Consider the following 20,468-nt stretch of genomic DNA (forward strand, 5'->3'; position numbering starts at 1 on the left):
TCTACACCTTGCCCCAGATCTCAACACCTTCCTTGCTCTTAACCACATCAAACTATGATGCACAGTTTTTTGAACATGATTTTACCTCATGCTTTGACTTCTCCGTGCCTTTGCTGGTGCCTTGCATGCCCTTCTTCTGCTTTTTTTTTTTTTTTTTCTCTCTTTGCCTTGTAGAATCCCCATCCACTCTTTAAAATTGTGCTTACTTGTCACTTTTTTTTCCCCCAGGCACCTCTGGCCCTAATTAACAGCTCTCTCCTTCCTGTTTCTACAGTATTATTTTGCATTTTTCATACTACCTTGTGAGTTTCTTAAGGGCAAAATTAAGCTTTGTTAGTCTCCATATTATCAGCAACTTGCCCAAGGTACATGGTAGATAGTGAGTTGAGTTTGGCAGGATGCTTGAACATCATATTGTGAGAGGACCAATGATTTCTTTCAGCATAATTTTCAGCCTGTTCTTTTTTTTTAGACAGTGGAAGAATCTCAGAATAGGAGATAGGTGTTATGTCATATCCTCAAACTTTTGCTGGGTCTCTCTAGGGACATAGAGATTGATTTCTCAAATGACTGATCGGTGTCTTGATTTTTCTAGATATTAGAGTTCCTTGGAACCAGTGATGACTTTCAAGCTAAGACCTAGATTCTAGGTTCCACAGAAGACTCACTGTTGTGAGCAGCAGAGTCAGGGTTTTCAATGGTAAGGCAGGTATATTTTTATTTATCACCTGTGTTTCCCATCCCAACATCTTATCAAGGGTGAGATTTCACAACACAAAAAACAATATAGAAGTACTTCACAATCTCAAAACTTTGGAAAACCGTTGTGTTATCTTGACAGCAGGGATGGATGGGGAGTCATTTGCAGATTTTGTAGAAAGTCTGGCAAAACAGCATTGATGTTTAAGACTGACCTCTGTCATTCCCCTTAGTTAACCCCACAGTACATGTTGGGCTAGGTAGAAGACACAGACTTCATGAAGCCTAGAATGGATAGTTTTCTTGAAATGAGCAGATGCATATTTGTAGAACGTGGTAGTAGCTTCTGAGTGGCTGAGAAAGAGCTTAGTACCAATTTCCTCTCAAATTCAAGAACTTAGTTCTGACTAGAATCCAAGCAACAAGTTGCTATTGAAAATGCAGTGATTGGTCAGCTAAGGCTGCCCACAGAAAGAGCCTTTGGGTACATTTTTTGTGATGAGTCAACTCATCCTAAGCCTTGTGCTTTTATGTGAGGCCCCTTGGCTCCGCCCTACCGCCTAGAGCCCCCTTTTGTCTTCTGAAAAGGCTTAATGGGGTCAATTCCCCAATGCTAGAGTCTTCGGGCTCTGGGCCCAGCATGGAGCCCCTCAGGTTCTCCCAGCGTAGCAGGCCTATTCCCAGTAGGACGCCCCGGTGGCTAGGAAGCAGGATCACTGCTGGCTGAAGGCGCTGGCGCCACCCGGGAGGACTGTGGGCAGCCGGGCGAGGGAGCGAGGGCCAGAGCAGTCTCGGAAGCCGCCCGGGGCGGCGACGCGAGCAGGACAAAGCACGTCAGCGAGCCGGCCCCCGTCAGCCCTCCTCCGGGCGGGGCCAGCCCCCCTCCGGGCGGGGCCAGCCCCTCCGGCGCTGATTTAGCAACGCGAGGGTGGGAGTTTTGTCCCTCCACGGACCCCGTTTATCTCGGAATCCGCGCTCCGCCGCCACCGTCCCCTTTCCTCTTTCCGGCGCTCCGGGTGCGAGGGGCAGGTCGGGACGCGCAGGCAGCCAGCCGGTGTGGGTGTGCAACCTCGGCACTCGCCTGAGGACCGCGAAAACTACCGTTTCCCCGCGGGGCAGTGTGGTCGCCATGAACTTAGCAGGTGAGGCGCCGTTCTTCCCCTCCGGGTCTGTGCTGGGGTGTTCTCTAGGGGCTCAGCTGGGCCCCTGAAGCCGGCGGCGGGGAAGGGCCGGAGCTAGGACAAGGAGGGGGGGATGGCGGGGATGGAGCTTTCTGGGCAGGCCGGAGCGGCAGGGAGGGAGGCAGCATCTTGGGGAAGGACGTCGGTAAAGGGCTTCTCCACTGCGGGGATTAACTCAGGTTGCTCTTACAAAGTTAAGAACCAGGATGTGGGAGTCCCGAATCAGCCCTCTTCAGTCTCTTTTTGGTGTTATAATAATCCCGTTTGGTCTTCCAGCAGGACTGAATTCGGAGAAGGTAGCTGCTTTGATTCAGAGACTGAATTCCGACCCCCAGTTCGTACTTGCCCAGAATGTCGGGACCACCCATGACCTGCTGGACATGTGTCTGAAGAGGGCCACGGTACAGGGTGCTCAGCATGTGTTCCAGCACGTCGTGTCTCAGGAAGGCAAGCCAGTCACCAACCAGAAGAGTTCAGGTGAGATCTTAAAACTCATTGCACACTTTACTTGACCTTCCTGACTGCGTCCCATTTTAATTATGGTATTACGGAGCAGAGGTCTGTATTGAAAGAACTAGTAGTACATTCCTAGAGAACAGGCACAGATAAAGGCAAGTTCAAGAATATTTCTTTGTAACTTGTTTCCGTGCTCTATGGCTTGTTAGTATATTCGATTTGAGCATTAAAATGAGAAGTCCATGGTCATCTGTTTGGATGTAATTCACTATATTCTATACTGAAGTTATGTGGTTGCAGCCCTATATCAGAGATATATGCTTTTGGTACAAAACAGCCCATGCAAAAATGTTCATGCCCTCGAAGACCACCCCCCCCCCAATTGCCCTGAAGGTCATATACACATGTATGAAATGGAAAATACACAATTTAATCCCATCAACATGTCATCAAATGTTATTTTTAAATATGCTTTTTGGTTGCAACTTTGCCAAATGTGCTAATGGGTCAGTTCCCACAAATAGAGCAGTTTGCAATACAGAAAAGTACTCAGTTCTCATGCCTTACTGGTCAAGAGCTCTGGTTTTGCTATCTGCTGTCTGGCACCACTGTTAGAGAAACAGCTACAGTGAAGGATCGGTTATCCAGGAATCTCAGTAAGGAGGACATTCTCACAACAAGTACTAAAGGGACTTTTTAAAGTCTGCATTTAAAAACAACTCCCAGTCTGTTTATATAGACAGAAAGCATATCAGCGGTTGCTTAGAGCCAGTCAGAATTTAGCATAGCTATATTTTATTGTATGTAAATTATACCTCAGTAAAGTTGACTTTTAAATTTTAAAGAAAAAAATCATGACCTTGCAATAATTGTTTTGCTATAGTAGAAAGTGCTTGTGTGGTGTGGACTGTCAAGTCACAAATTGTACAGATAGTAATGTCACAGTGGTCCTACGCAGTTTAGATTGCAGTGACCTCTTAGGGAAAAGCCTGGAAATGTTCATTTGGAAGGGAACAGGTCTTATGTGTTTTGTCGTGTCACTTTTGTTTTAAAAAGATACAAATAGCACAAGTTATGTAATTTATTTTCATTCAGTTTTTACATTAATAGTTCATATAGATTCCATCTAATGGGAAATAATATAGTGGATATGAGAGAGGTACCCACGGTAAAGATGAGCTATACTAAGTCAATAGTGACTTTCAAAGAACACTATAGTTACTTATTTTTAATTGTTTCTTTTTCTCATTGTAAAGTTACTGTTGTTCAATGAAGAATATTTGCAAAATACTGACAAGTAAATTTTTTTTGTCAGGTCTTTATTCTATGTGTGCGTGTGTTAAATATGGGATACCTTACGTGTACCTACCTTTTTCAGTTACCTGTAAATTTTGAATATATTTTCATAGAAGTAGAAAAGTTATGCCCAAATAAAAGTCAAGTTTTTCACCCTCTGAATTTTCCTTCAGAAAAGATTTACTCTATATTTGAAACCTTATTAAGACTCTCATAATGAGCACTCTCGCTTTATTTATTTTGAAGTATAGTTTGGCAAAGACATTACTCTGAAATGACCTTAATCATTGTTAATTTGGGATATGTATAGAGATCAATTGATTGAATCAGTTTTTTGAAAAGGCAAAAAGTTTGAACAAAGTATATTCCTAGGACATGACCTCACATGGAAATGTTGGCTATCATTGTAACTAGGCCTCCTAACAATCACTTAAGTCAGTATAGGAAATGGCGACATTGCAGAGTTTGTGATTATCCACCTACAAGACAAAGAATGTGATTATATAGTTGAGGCGTGGCATAAAGTGTTCAAGGACAGCATCATGCATTGATTCAAAACATCATTGTAATTCAGACATACTTGATGCAAGAAAGATGAGTTCTGATTGAAAGGGTGGATCTAATCATGGCAAAGGCACTGATGCCAGGATGCATGTGAAGAATATGAATGACTTTGAAAATGACATGTAAAAATGGAAAAAACAGTGCTTCTACATCAATCTATTATGTTAACATGACTTAAAATATCTATATATTTAAATTACTAACTTAAATATTATAGGCGATAGTTACTATTTCATTTGTACTTTAAGTGTTTATGTAATCCAGTTAAACAACTTTTAAAAACTTTTTCATTGGGAGAACGGGGAATGGCTTATGTTAGAGTCACTTTATAGTAAAGCATATACTATATATTGTAGATTAAAGGGCAGGAACTTTTCACACCTTTTCCCACATATTGGCAAATTACCCTCAGATATTTAATACCTGTTTAGATCCCTGTCCAGAGTGTATTATAATGTTATTTCCCCAGTATTGGACATTATCGATTAAAAAATGTTTCCCCACTTAACAGGTGTCTTATGATGAACTTAACAATTTTTCTTTTTGCCATTTGTATCTTTTTCAGTCTTTACCCATTCATGATCTCTGCTCATGTTTTTCTAGCAGCATTTCTAAATGTAATTTTCTTAGGTGATTCGTAATGGATTCTTTTGTGATATGTAAAGAGATTTTTTTTTTTTGGTATGTTAAGGATATTAAACCTTTACACATATATATGTGTGTGTATATATATACATATACACACATATATATATTGCAAATAGTAATTACTATTTTTCTTGTTTTGTGGTTTGTTTTTAATCTTTCTCTTTCTGATTTAGTCTTATATTGTTCAAGATCTTGTCTTAGGTTCATCGTTGGGAAATATAGTTGGAACAATGTAATCTACATGAACACTCATAATTTATCGGTTTGCTTTCTTGTTTCAGGGCGATGTTGGATCTTTTCATGTCTGAACGTTATGAGACTTCCGTTCATGAAAAAATTAAATATCGAAGAATTTGAGTTTAGTCAATCTTACCTCTTTTTCTGGGACAAGGTATGGGACTGATCTTGAAAGATTCTTTTTGTTTCAATATCAACCTTGATAGAGACTTTCTCTTCACTTCTTCCTTTTCCAGTTGTAGTCTGCCTTTCATTATAGATGTGACACCATTAATTTGATTTCCAAAGTATCAAAAGTTGACTGTTTTCAAAGGCAGAATTGCTTTTGATTGGTAGGTGGCTACTTTTTGCAATGAAATAATAAGTCTACGGACTCACCCTACTGCTTCCTTGTTTCTTTCTTATTTAAAACTTTTTATTTTGTTTTCAACAATTTTTCCTTTTAGCATATTTATTTAGGTTATTTGGTCTTAATTACCAACTTTAGTTTAAAAATACCTACTATGTATACTTGAAACTAATATAATGTTATATCAGTAATACTTCAATTTAAAAAAGCCCCCCAAAACCCCACGTAAAACTAATATGTCAATTATACTCAAATTGAATAAAAACAACCTGCTGGGTTGGGTCTACAGTAGTTCCAAGACTCCTGTTCTGTTGATGATGCAAATAAAGGTATTAGTCTCTTTTCCTTTAATTTTATTTAACTTTTCTTACTCTAGGTTGAACGCTGTTATTTCTTCTTAAATGCTTTTGTGGACACAGCCCAGAAAAAGGAGCCTGAAGATGGCAGGCTGGTACAGTATTTGCTTACAAATCCTGCAAATGATGGTGGACAATGGGATATGCTTGTCAATATTATTGGTAAGAGCCTTTCTCTAATAGAAATAAAACTCAGCATGATCAAGCAACACTCTTTAGTTAGGCATAGGCCATTTTTTTGGTGGCTATGTACAGAGTAGAATTGGTCTCCCAGAATGGTATATAGTTAGCTTTAAGAACTTTATCTCACACTGTCACCTACAAAGTACCTTTCTTAAATGAGAGATAAGGAGATACTATGAAGGGTGGGTTGGAGAAGTAAAGGTTGCATTAACGAGAGCTTTTTTCCTATGAAAGAGCTTATCTCTTGTCCATTGATATAATCAAACACATTGAAACTGCAACTGTTTGAAAATGTCCTTTCTATAAAGGGTTGTCTTTTGGAAAAACCTGATTATTTCTGAGCACTTTACAAAGTATGAAAGCTAAAAGAACAGAATTAATTCTAAGATAGATGGATAAATATGCAGATTAACCTGTTTAATAATATAAAGCATAAGATTGTTAAGTTTTCTGAATTAAACCAGCAAAATATGGCCTATTTCTTAAAGTCATAGCTACTTTTGCCAAGGTTTCTAATGCTGGAGTATACTTTTACCTTATTGAACACTAAAATTTGTTTTCTTTTAGAAAAATATGGTGTTATCCCTAAGAAGTGCTTCCCTGAATCTCATACAACAGAAGCAACCAGAAGGATGAATGATATTCTGAATCACAAGGTACAACATATGGAACAGGATGGGATAGAATTTAGTGTACTTTATCTTAAAATTCCTAACTGATTTTCTAAGGGGATTCTTGGACATTTCAGTGTACACAGTCTGTGTACAAGATAGCTACCCCAGTGTCTCTAAGAGGCAATGGAGCTACGTATTACCTTTAAAAATAATTGAGATTAGGGTGTTTTTTTTTCCTTTTTAAAAATCTTCCACTTTTATTTCTATTGATTTCAATGTTTTCTTATTCGTACTCAAGAAAGTAAGTCCTACATTCAATTAATATGGGCCAGAAGTACACTGGGTCCTGTGCTTGTCACTTCAATCTAGTGGAGATTGGCTGGGACAGCTTTATGTACTAGTAAAACCAAAAAGAACTATTTGTGAGACTTCCTTAAAGAGGATGCTGAGTTCGGAGGCTTCCCCAAACCACATCAGTGTAGTTTATTCACACATTAAAGACTTGATGTGGTCACTGAACTGATTTTTATTGCTTCATTTATCTTAGTAAATCATTCTCTCTTGTCTGTGTAACCCATTTTCCAAGGAGGATTGTAAATCCTTTGGAGATGCTTCTCTGCCAGCCAGACATCTTTTTTGAGAACTCGAAGTTGCTAGAACCTGCTGTCCTGATCTATGAGGCTAAAATTGGATTTGTCATTCTTGGGAGAAAGATTGCATTTTAAAATAAACTGTAGATGTGTTTCCCCATATTAGAAGTAGATTATTTCCCAACCAGGAAATGCGGGGGAGAGATTATTATCAATCTAAAAGATCACTGGGTACATTTCAGATGGGAGCAAGATCCTCTTTAGCACCATGGTTAGATTTGAGACTCACCTTTATCTTAGGTATATCTCAAAATTGAAAACAACAAAGATGAAATTATATTGGAGGTTGACATAGCCATGGTCACAATAATATGGCAGAGAAATAGAGTCAGTAAAATTCTAAATAAAAATCTATTAGAATGATTTAATGGCATAATCATCTTAAGTTTCTTGCTTTTTCTTAGGGTCATGGGCATTATGGAATTAGATGTTTTCCTCATAGCCAGGCATGTACTGTCACAGAGAGTACCATCTGTTACAGAGCAGGAGCTATTTGTCTAATATTTTGGGGGAATAATCCATGTGTTTTCATTTTTATGGAAAGTGACTTTATGCGTTTAAGTGGACTGGGTGGGGAAAAACACATTTGCTTTTATGAACTTTGCCTTAGATCTTGGCTGAGTAACACTTCAAAATAGAACTAATGTTGGTCTGTTAGCTCATTTACAGTTGAATTTGGGTAAATATTGGAGTGCCGAATAACTTTCTGTCATAGATGAGAGAGTTCTGTATACGACTACGGAACCTGGTACACAGTGGAGCAACCAAAGGAGAAATCTCAGCCACACAGGATGCCATGATGGAGGAGGTAATAACAATTTTTTGGATTTTTTTGTGACTCTTCTAAAGAACTCTCAAAATATTCCTATCCATTAAATTGATTAGGAAGCATAGTCATTGCAGTAACTGCTGAATTCAAAATTTCTTATTTGACAGCTGTAAAAACTGAAGTATAAACTTTGCATTTTAGTATGGGACTTGAATGTACTTCCATCATCTAATTCCTGATTTAGTAGTATAATTCATAAATATTGAATACTTTCTGTGAGTTTGGCACTAGGGATTACAAAGATGAGAAAGACAATGTTTACTCTTAGGAAGCTCAATCTCTTGGGGAAAAGAAACTCGTGAATAATTATAATAAATCCTGTGCTAGAGATGTGTAAAAAAGGATTTGGTAGTCATAGAGGAGGGAGTGACTAATACAGTGAGTTGAAGGTTTCATAGGGAAGGTATTTAAACCAGCTCTCAAAAGTTCAGTAGGACTTTACTAGATGGTTAATAAGGACCATTCTAGACAAAAGGAATTGCATGAACAAAGGCGGAATCCTCAGGGAATACCGTAGCTGAAACATAAATGTTGTGAGTGTGACTGGTAGCAAATTAAGCTAGAAAGGAGGAGTTGTGAGGGATCTCAGGAGATTCCAGGACTTTTGGCTTTATTCTGTAGGAATAAAGATGGGAAATTATTGATGGTTATATCAGATAAAATAATATATGTGTACTAACGTATTGATGGTTGTATCAGAAAACATTTTGGAAAACCTAAAAAGCATTAAACTTATGTAAGGTTAGGTAATATTATCAAGGAAGTTAAGAATATTTTTTAATACCATCCATAATCCAGATGAATATGCATAAATCTCTGAAATTACTTTGAGAAAAGAACAAACATTTCCCTCTTTCACCTAGTGGACTATTTACTAAGAATCACTAACAATTTTCTTTCAAGATTGTGTGGAATTTAAAATGACCTAAATATTTTACTGCAATAGACAACACATGTTTTCCTTTGTATTTTAGAGAGGGAGTATAGTGTATTTGAGTGCATGGTCTCTGATGCCAGTCTAAATTCTGATCATCCCATTACTTAACAGCCTTGTGACCTAGGACAAGTTCCTTAATCTCTCAAGTCTCAGTTTATTCAAGTGTAACATGTATAGCCCAGTGGTTAACAGAATAACTATTTCTTAAATATTTGTTGAATGGATGAATGCAGAGGTTTCATTTTGCCAAGTGCATTTAAATTATCTCGTACTTAAACCTTTCTTCTTAAATGTTCCTATTTAAGAGAGGCATCTGGGTATAGTAGAAAAAAATAAGCTTTGAAGTTAGGCACGGGTTTCAATTCTGGCTCTATCGCTTAACAGCTCTGATTTTACATTAGATACTTATCTGAGATTCAGTTTGGGTTTTGAAATATATTTCTCATTGGATTTTTATGGGGCTCAAATAAAGAATTAAATATAAGAATGCAAGGCATAGTGCCTGGCACATAGCAGTTGTTCAGTAAATGTTCTCTTTCCTTCCTGCTTGGAATGATTTCTCTTGTTGAAGCCATATCTCTTGCATAATTTGCTTTCATTTATGATTATAGTAAGATGGTGGGGATATAGTAAGGATGAAGCTTCTGTAAAGTTATGGAAAATGACTCAGATAATACTTCTAGCAGATTTTAAGCATCCTGTGGGCTTTTGATATTTGCTTTAACAATCTTTTAAAGGATGTATCTCTTTTAAAGGATGTACCTAAGATCCACTCCTGACCATAGGGTTGGCTGATAAGAGTTAGGGCAGATATGTTTTATATCTTTCTTCCCCTACCCTTACCTTGAAAAAATAGTAAGACATCATCATACCAAGTCTTGAGGATGGATGTTTTATAGTGTTATTTACTTAATGATTCTGCCTAAACTGTTGACTACAGAATTCTGTATGGTAGGTTTTTAGATTTTACAGTCCTCCAAATGACTCCTCTTTATTGAACCTGACTCTTTGGTAATGAGGAATGTAGCTATGGTTTTAAAGCCACAGATGAGTACCTATGATGTGCCTAGCCTTTTAGGCATGTCAAAATGATCATTTAAATCAGCAGCCATGAAGCTCCGAAAGCTTTGAATGAAAGGGGTCTATACTAAAGGCATTCTTTTTGAGAAAGAGAAGAGCAGGTTGCTAGTTGAGATGATGGACAAGGCAGATCTGTTTCGGAAATGTGTTGTCATCTCTATTGTGATATTTTCTCAGTATATCTAGTCTGTTTTTTGTTTTTGTTTTTTTTTAGCCTCCAGATCCCCTTAGGATTAATAATGTATGCTCTACCAAAACTGTTAAAAACAAAACATAAAGACTAGATACAGTATTCATCAGTGCCATGAAGAGACAGGTAGTGATTATTTGCTTAGGAAATTCTATAGCAGTGGCTCTCAGCTCTTAAAAACAGTATATAGTCTCAGTCCTAGGCTTACTCCAGACCTACAAAATTGGTTTCCCTGAGAATGGAGCCTAGTTATCTATATTTTTATTTTTTATTTTTAAGATTTCTTTGATTAAAAAATATTTTTAACAATAAAAGTATGAAAAGTCTTTTTCCCATCCTGTTCTCTATTATCCCAGTTCCCACATACTCCAAAATTAGTTTTATTAGTTTGTTATTAGTATTAGCAGTTAGTTATCCTTTCAGAGATCTTTTTTTAACAATACAATACCAATATATATTATTTTCTTCCTCTTTTTTTTTCTTTGCACAGATGTTGTTATGTTATTCATATTCTGTATATAGTGCTTTTCTTTTTTTTACTTAACAATGCCTTGGAAATCTTCCCATATTAATACATAAACTTCTGCATTTAAAAAATGTTTCTGGATGTACCATAATTAATTAGTCCCTCTTAATGGACATTCTAGTTATTTTCATACTTCTGCTTAAAAAACTTCAATAAATAATCTTGTACATGTGTTATTTTGCATATGTATGAATATACCTGTAGGTTATATTTCTATAATTAGAATTTTGAGTCAGAAACATGCATTTGTAATTTAGATAGCTAATGCCAAATTTTTCTTTCTGAAGATTATATCAGTTTACACTCTCATCAGCAATGTCTGATAGAACCTGTTTCCCTTTTGATAGAACTTATTTCCCTTTAGTTTTATCCAGGCAGTGTACTTATCAAACAATTAAATTCTTACCAATCTGATAGGTAAACAGTTTGATAGGTTAACTATCTCACTAGTGGAAAGCATTCTGAGCATGCTCAAGGCAGATTTGGTGAGCCATGAGTAGGCCAGTTTACTTAGAATCTTAGGGAGGAGCTGGAATGGTATTTCTGAAAAAGTGATTTATAGTTCATCTGCATTAGAATCAGATACTTGTTAAAAATGAAAATTCCTGGGTGCCACTCCAAATGTACTAAATCTGAATTTCTGGGGATAGTCCCTATAATCTGCATTAAATCAGTGATCCTGAGGCACATTAAAGTTTGAAGCTAGAAGAGTAATGTGGAAAGTTAGAATTAGACATGTAAGAGTTTTGAATACTAGCATGAGAATTTGTCCTAATTCAATAGGAAATGAGAAGTTGGGAAGATTTTTCAGTAGAGAAGTAATGTGCAGTGAAGCTTCATGTAAGGAGATTAATTTCGTTAAATGGGAAGAAGTAGAGGTAGGAAGACCAGTTATGAAACTGTAGCAGTCTAGGTGGTACTAATTCGGCCTGAACAAGACTGTAACAATTGAAATAGGAAGGGAGAAATGTGAGAGACCTTAGAGGAAAAATCTGTGGGACTTGGCAACTTATCTGCAAAGGAAGATTCACTATTAAAAGTAACATTTAATGTTTTAAGCCTGGTAACTGGGATAATGCTGCTGTGGTTCCCACAAATAAGTCAGAGATGCTCTTTTCAGTCGCCACCATGAAGAGGAGGAACATTGGTTTTAAATTGCCTAGTCCCAAGGCACAGTCCATTTGGAATTGGGTTTCAGGTACATGGAAACAATCCTGGAGCTTAGAAAAAAAGAATGACCTAGCAAAGTGATAGTGATGATAGTACAGATGGCTGAAGCTTTGAGAATGACCGAAATCCCTGAGGGAGAATAGGATAGAACAGATCTAAGCAAAGAATTCTAGCAAATACCTATTCCAGAGAACATCTATTTCTGTAAAAGCAAGTGCCAGAACTATGTTGTGATGTAGGCGCTGGTATCAGTGTCAGATGCTGCAGACAGGTCAACAGGTCAAAGAATATGAAGACAGACAAGGCTGCTGGATTTCCTGAATGGGGGTTTGTAGAATAATTTCAGTAGAATGGAGAAGGGGAGGAACTAGATGGAGAGGAGTCATGGCAAGAAAAAGAAGACAGTTTCAAGAAACTTGGCAATGAAGAGAAAAAAAATTGATATTTATTAATTCCATAAGTATTTATTGAGTACCTACTAAATATTAAGCAGGTCACTATTTGCAGATGACATAATATATATAGAAAGCCCTAATGACTCAATCAGAGAACTATTAAGACTGATAAATGAATTCAGTAAAGTTGCAGGATGCAAAATCAGTATACAAAAATCTATTTTGTTTCTATACACTAATAATGAACTATCAGAAAGAGAATTAAGAAAACAATCCCATTTGCAATTGTATAAAAAAGAATAAAATATCAAAGAATAAATTTAACCAAGGAGGTGAAAGACCTGTATATTGAAAATTATAAGATATTAATGAAAAAAATTGAAGAAAACACAAATAAGTGGAAAGATATTCAGTATGCATGGATTGGAAGAATTAATATTGTTAAAATGTCTATACTGCCCAAAACAATATATAGATTCACTGCAATTCCTATCAATATTCACTGCAATTCCTATCAATATTCCAGTTGCATTTTTCACAGAAATAGTACAAACAATCCTGAAATTTATATGAAACCATAAAAGGCCCTGCATAAGCAAAGCAATCTTGAAAAGTAAGAAGAAAGGTGGAAGTATCACCCTCCCTGATTTCAAACTATATTGCAAAGCTATAGTAATTAAAACAGTGTGATATTGGCATAAAAACAGACACATAGATTAATGAAACAGAATGGAGACCCCAGAAATAAATCCACATATATATGGTTAATTAATTTACAACAAAGGGATCAAGAATATACAACAGGGAAAGGATAGTCTCTTCAATAAATGATGGTTAGAGAACTGGACCAGTTATCTTACATTATACACAAAAATTAACTCAAAATAAGTTAAAGACTTGAAGACACGAAACTGTAAAACTCTTAGAAGAAAACCTGGTCTGTAATATCCTTGACATAGGTCTTGGCAATGATTTTTTGAATCTGACACCGAAAGCAAAAATAAACAAGTGGGACTACATCCAATTAAAAATCTTTTCATCAAAGGAAATCAACAAAATGAAAAGACAACTTACTGAATGGAAGAAAATATTTGCATATCATATATCTGATAAAGAACTAATATTTAAAATATATAAAGAATTCATGCAACTTGATAACAAAAAAAAATTCGATTTAAAAGTGGCCAGAAGATCTGAATAGACATTTTTCCTAAGAAGACATGCATATGCCCAAGAGGTACATGAAAAGATGCTCAACGTCATTAATCATCAGGCAAATGCAAATTAAAACCACAATGAGATGTCACCTCACACCTATTGTAATAGCTATTATCAAAAATACTAGAAATAACAAGTTATGAGGATGTGGAGAAATGGGAGCCCTTGTGCACTGTTGGTAGAAATGTAAATTAGTGTAGTGACTATGGAAAACAATGTGGAGATTCCTCAAAAATTAAAAATAGAACTACCATATGATCCAGCAATCTCACTTCTGGAATTTATCTAAAGAGAACAAAAACATAATTATGCATTTCCATGTTCACTGCAGCATTTTTTATAATAGCCAAGATTTGGAAACAATCTTAAATGTTCATCAATGGGTGAATTGATAAAAATATAGTGTACGTACACACACTGTGGAATATTATTCAGTCATTAAAAAAGGAATGAAGTCTTGCCATTTGCGACAACATGGGTAGACCTTGAAGGCACTACACTAAATGAAATAAGTCAGCAAAGACAAATACCATATGCACTCTCTTATAGGTGGTATATACATATATATGGTTGCCAGGGGTGGGGAGAGGAGTGGAGGGCGAAAGAAATGGGTGAATTGGTTTTTTAAAAAAGTTTGAATAAAGGAATGAGTAACAGATGCAAACAGGTAACAATAACAAGAAAATAAAAAGGCAAAACAAAGCTTGTTTACAGAGAAGTGTAATAACATTTAGGCAAAGGAGGTAGAGGAATAAAGAGGACTGTTAAAAGCGTATCATAATGAAATTCAAATCAATCCCAAGCCTTTTCTAACTTCCTTTGACAATATTAGTGAACTCCACACTGATCTAGTTCTAAAATAGGAGTTAATTTTTTACAAATAAGTTTTTATTTTCTCATATCACTCAGATTAATACCTTCTTTGAGAACCCACTCTCTGGAAGTGGCAGAAATATCACCTCAGCAGGTTTGAAGTTTTCTCATATTTTGTTCCTCTCTCCACCCTGGGGAAATAATTTTTCTGTCTAGGAGCCTGAATGAAAGAGAAGAGAAGGAAACTCAACTCTCATTCCTGTGATATTTCCCAAATACTTTGTCTTCTGGCGTTTTGTTGTTACCCTCCCCGAGGTCACCAACCTTTGGAGGCCAGAAATTGTCCTTTTTTATCCCCTTTGTTTTCATCCTATCATATTTCTTCCCAGAAAAAATAGGCGTACATAGGGAATAGAAAAAATGGTTAATACTTCAAAAATATTACTCTGCCACTCATGTACTTTCTTATATTATCATTGTGTCAGAGTTTTTAGATACAAGAACCTTGGCTACTTTAAATATAAAAGGAATATATTAGGTGATAAGAAGTAGCTCACTGGGAAAGTAGGATCTCCAGGAAAGCCGGGAGAACTGGACTTTGAATGTGGAAATGTTAGGAATGACATCCAAAATTTCACAGCAAAATTGGTTTATCTCATGAAGCGACTGCCACCACTGGGCACAGACACCTCTGATGCTGGACACCTGATGTTACGGCCCCTGGAAGTTAATGTAGCTTCTTATGCTGCCTTTCCCTCACCAGAATGACTTCTGGGCAGTCCCCGTCTCTTGAAATCATTAGCTTCTGAGTCAAAATCCAGAGTGGGTGTATCTCATAAGCATATCCTGGAATATAGCCTTGTGGCATTCAGACAACAGGAACAACAGGGAAAGGGTTTCCAGTTGCATTGGTGGGATTGGAGCTGCTTCCCACCGTGAATCCTAAGATGGCTAATCCACTGAACACAATATATTTGACCCAGTTTGCAGCATGCTGATGTGCTCAGCACTGCCTATCCTCTAGACCCTGGCCTTGTGCCTCCTTTCCCTGCCAGAGTAGGTGAACAATGGCTCACATTTTTCCCATGAGCATAAAGCCAATACTGACACTGTCACCTGGCCTCCTGCCATCATTGTCTCTGCATATCCCCTCATCTGAGGTGGGAGCTGGGTTTTTGGCATTGTCTCAGGAATACCCAACAAGGGGGGAGACTTAGCATCTACAATACCCAGGCTCCTCCAGGGGCTGCCCATAGGGACCACACTACACATCCCAGAGGTAAAGGGTAATTAATGTCTTAGGGGGCATGTTTGGTTAGCAATGGGAGGTGGGAAGAATCCAGCTGGTATGGATTTCAATTTTTTTGCACCCTGGACCCCTCTTGCTATCTAGTGAAGGCCATAGGCTACTCCCAGAGTTGCCAGATTTAGGAAAAAAAAAATGTGGGATGCCCACTCAGTTGAGTTTGAACTTCAGATCGGATAAAAATGCATAGGACTACAAAGGATTCATTTATATTAAAAATGCAGTTCTAAAAATATTAAGTGATAGAGTATAATATGTACTTTAATGAATTTAAAAAAAACAAGATCTAACAATGGGTCTAATAGGTATAATTTTCAAATAGTAACAAGAATCAAATATTTTGAGACATCTGCATCAACTAATTGATACAAAAATATTTGTGATGCCTATTGGTGACAAAGGAAGTACTGTTAAAACTACTGTGGCATTTTGTCTACATTCATAATAGAGGGAAATGATAAATTTCTGTTAGAGGTTAGTGAAAATAACAATGTAATTTCTTTTCCCATCCAAGTTCACTGATCCTCCTGATTTTTATTCACTGGTCTCTAGGGGCTCCCTAGACTCAAGGTAAGAGCCTATAGAACCTGGCAGGGAATACAGTATATGAGTAAAACAAGCAGAATCAGGCATGGCTTTGCATCAGAAGAAGGCAGCTCTGCTCAGCCACTTGTTACCTTGTAGGAATGCAGGCCCATTGCTGTCAGATTTTCTTTTCTCAGAGAAATGAGAAATCATTTTAACATGCCGATAACTAAATAAAAGTTTAAAAAGAAAAATTATTTGCAGGCCAAATTCAACATCTATGTGAGCTAGATTTGGCCTGGGGGGCCAAAAGTTTGTCCCTCTTCTCTAAAATATATTTTTCAGACTCTCTGAACTGCTTTGGATTTCCCTTTCTCATCTGGTTTTATCAGGCTTTGTAATGCACCTGCTTCGAAAAGGCTGTAGCCTCACAGCCAGTAATTAGTAAAATAGCTAGTTTAAAGATTATCATTTTCTATAAGAAAAAATCTTAGTAAAGATCCTTTATGTTGGAAGAGTAAAGAGGGCTGAAAAGAATCTTTTCATCATTTTCAGCTATGAAATAGCAAAGAGTGTAAAGCCAGTTTTTGTTTGTTTGTTTGTTTTTTAAAAAGCAGGTTCTAAGCACTGGGGCTATAGTGATGACCAAGATAGACGTGGTCCTTGCTCTGATGGACTTTACATACTAGTTGAGGGAGACATAGTGCACAAGTAGATAAACTAACTATCTGATGTGATATGTGTTCTGAAGAACATAAAATAGCGTGGTCGTGAAAGGCCTTTCTGAGATCAAATCTGAGCTGAGACATGAGTAACAAAAAGAATCCATCATACCGGATAGAGGGGACAGTGAGTACAAAGTACCCTTACTAAGATGCGAGAAAGCTTGGTATTTTTGAGGAAAAGAAAGAAGGCAATGATGCTTGAGCTTGGAAAAAGGATGGGAGTAGCTAAAATAGATCTTGTAGAGAAAATGGGTGTTTTGAGAATGGATTATAAAATAGATCTTGTAGAGAAAATGGATGTTTCGAGGATGGATTGAGGAAGTGAGGTGACCATTCAGGAGGGTATTATGGTTGGTTGTGTAGATGAGAGTGGTTTGGACCAGGTTGATGAGAGTGAGGATGGAGAGGAGTGAATACATTTTGGGGTATATTTCAGACGTGAAGCTGCCGGGACTTATGTAGAGGACAAGGAAGAGAAAAGAAGTGGGTGATGCCATGGTATCTTAAAGTGGTGGGGCTTGCAGATATAAGAAAAGGCCTTTTGGTGGTTAGGGCAGTGTGTGGGAACCTGTGTGGGGAAAGGAATATGCGGATGAGGGACATAATCTGAGAAGCAAAGTTTTGGAGGAAGGATAGATTAGATGTGGCCTAAAGTAGTGCTTTCAAAGTGTAACGTGCCTACAAATCCTTGGAGATCTTGTTAAAATGCAGATTAGGTCTCAGGTGGGGCTGGAGAGGCAGCATTTTTAACTTTTTTTTTTTATTCAAATATCACTCTAGAAGTAGTCTCAAGATTGTTTGACTATTATCATCTATATGGAGCTCTCTTTATGAGCTTATTTCCTTTAATATCACAGAAGGGTTCATACCTTTTAAATGTACCTTTTTATATGTTTTCTCTGCCCAAAAATATGTTTAATGCCTCCAGAAAGTATCTTCCTGCCTTCTAGGTGATGTGTTTTGTTTTGTTTTTTTTTTAATTTAAATAAATCCTTGCCTTTCTTCCATTTCCCACCAGAAAACTGTAGAGAGCTGTGTTTCCTTCTCTCCCCTTTTTCTGCATGTCAGTAGTCACCGAGTCCCTGTTCCTTCCCGCTTGTACCTAGCTCATTTATCATCAGTACTGAACTTTCATCAAAGATTAGCTATTTTCTGTGACCACTTTTGTGTAGTTGGTGGCCATTCTACTCTGTGATCAATAGGTCATTTTACTTTTGAACCTAGTTTCTCCATCAATAAAACTAAAAAGTTGAGGTAGATCATTTAAGGACACTATAGCTTTGCATTTTTCTAATAGAAGTAAATAATATTTTTATAGTGCTTTAGACTTTACCGTATCCTCTCTCATCAATCCAGTACCGTGTCTGCCTATAGCTGGCTTTAAACTCTCATTCTTCTAAGTGTTCATGACCGACTGTCAACTATTGCACGCCCCCCATCCTCCTTTCACTTGATGTCTGTCTCCCAAATTAGCTATGGGTATGGAAATTGACTCAGTCCCACATCATTTGTTTTTAAATTGGGATTCACACATTCATTCCCCATGTTCCATGTCTCATGCTTTCTGTGTCCTTTTTTTTTTCCCATTCCCTTTCCTGTTACTCATTAATATTCAGTCTGTATGACTTGTATTCAATGTCCAGTGTCCTTTTTTGTTGCGAATGCCAAGTACACCTTGTGAAAAGCAAGTGACACTCCCGAGTTGCCCACCAGAGAGCAGACTTGGATATCCAAAGCTTACTGCCAGTTTTGTACCTTTGGGAACAGAATGTTATTTCAGAACAGCAGAATCTCATCAAGAAAATATAGTATCAGGGGCCTTGGAGGTTATACTTTGGAGAATTTTTTTTTTTTAATTAGAGCTTGTTTAACTATTGTTAGTTGGCTTGGAGCCAGGTATTCCTTTCAAAGTGTTAAAAACTGACTTGAATATTTGTGAATGGCTTCGGATAGTTTATAAACTAATATAAAACAAAGCAACATGTCTCAGATTACAGTTTTGCTAAAATCCAAGAGAAAGATGTCACTCTTATCCTCGTTTGTGCCTTATATAAATCTTTGATTTAAAAAATTCAGATATATAAAACATATGCAGTAGGTGGGGTATTAAGAAAGCAGGCAGTCATAGATCATTACCTGGTGATTTTCTCTAGAACAGAGACAGGAGCAGACATTTCTGAAGGGAGAGGAGGGTAAAGTGAGGGAAGAGGGTGAGCAGGCTCTGTCAGGTTAAGGATGACAGAGTTGGGATCCAAGGAGAGGTATTTTTCTTATAAGCTATAGCTTTGTTTTGCTCTCTAAGCCTTCTCTTTTGCCTGCTTTTAGGGTACCTTTGGGATTTGCTCAGGTCATCCTTTGTAATACCTATAATCTTGCCCTGGTTGAAACCATAGGGATAGAAATAGCTCATAAAATTAGTAGGACGTATTTAAAAGATAAAATAGCTCCACTGCTTCCAAGAATGACTCTAACGTGAGTAGGATTGGCTACCCTAATCTTATCCATATTTGGTACACCTCTTCTTGAAATTTAGAAAGACGAAGTAAGGCGATCACTCTATCAGGATACAGAATTTGCCAGTGTATAAGATTTTAATCTATGAATTGAGAAAATAACAATGTATTTGGGGAGCCATTCTTCTCTTAACTAGAGGGAAAAAAAGGGAAATGTCCTTAGTTATGAATGGAATCGATAGGTGCTGCTTTGCTGTAATCGGCTTGTGGCAGACGCAAATCCATGGTCTGTCAGTTGGTAATGGGCTAGAGCTGGCAGCATGTTTGACCTAACTCCCAAGTTCTAGATGTGGAGTCTAGGAAGACATTGCCTAAACATATGAGTAAAGCCTCGCTGTTGGCATGTTTTTAAAGAGAGCAGAAGCCCAGTTTGAATTCCTAAGTCAAATTTCACGCTGGAGAAGAACTTTTGATTTAAGAAAACCATTTTTTTATTAGTTTCAAATATACAGTACATTTGTTAGACATTTACATAGTTTCTGAAACGATCCCCCTGATTACTCTTTCTCTCTTCCGGCTCTCCACCTAGGCATTACATTAATGCTGACTGCATTCCCTATGCTGTGCTCCCCATCCCCGTGATTACTAATTTGTACTTTTTAACCCTTTACCCTTTTCTCCCAGCCCCTCAACCACCCTCCCCTCTGTTTGTCTCCAGATTGTCCTCTATATTTGTGAGTCTGTTTTTGATTAGTTTGTTCTTTTTGTTCCTTAAATTCCACATGTAAGTGAAACCATACAACTTCTAGAAGAAAACATAGGCATTAATCCCTCTGATATTGCTACTAGTAATTTCTTTTCAGACATATCTCCTCAGGCAAGGGAAACAAAAGGACAAATAAACAAATGGGACTACATCAAGCTAAAAAGTTTTTGCACAGCAAAGGAAACCATCAGCAAAATGAAAAGACAACCTACTGAATGGGAGAAAATATTCGTTTATGATACATCTGATAAGGGATTAATATCCAAAATATATAAAGAACTCATATAATTCAGCAACAACAA

At 37.2% G+C, this 20,468-nt stretch overlaps 1 protein-coding gene across 2 annotated transcripts in view; it reads left to right on the forward strand.

Moving 5' to 3' along the window:
* The first annotated feature begins 1,620 nt into the window (after positions 1-1,620).
* Positions 1,621-20,468, forward strand: part of BLMH (bleomycin hydrolase) — a 44,568-nt gene continuing 25,720 nt past the window's right edge. Inside the window, exons 1-6 of one of the 2 annotated variants that reach the window (XM_023530546.1) lie at positions 1,621-1,841; positions 2,160-2,357; positions 5,126-5,235; positions 5,807-5,948; positions 6,537-6,625; positions 7,949-8,041. In XM_023530546.1, coding sequence (XP_023386314.1) covers positions 1,829-1,841; positions 2,160-2,357; positions 5,126-5,235; positions 5,807-5,948; positions 6,537-6,625; positions 7,949-8,041 — 645 coding nt within the window. In that variant the 5' untranslated portion in view covers positions 1,621-1,828. Of the gene's footprint in view, positions 1,842-2,156; positions 2,358-5,125; positions 5,236-5,806; positions 5,949-6,536; positions 6,626-7,948; positions 8,042-20,468 lie in introns of both variants that reach the window. The other variant, XM_011359909.2, reaches the window with a different exon arrangement.

The sequence above is a fragment of the Pteropus vampyrus genome, unplaced genomic scaffold (assembly GCF_000151845.1).
Source record: "Pteropus vampyrus isolate Shadow unplaced genomic scaffold, Pvam_2.0 Scaffold50, whole genome shotgun sequence".
Lineage (NCBI taxonomy): Eukaryota > Metazoa > Chordata > Mammalia > Chiroptera > Pteropodidae > Pteropus > Pteropus vampyrus.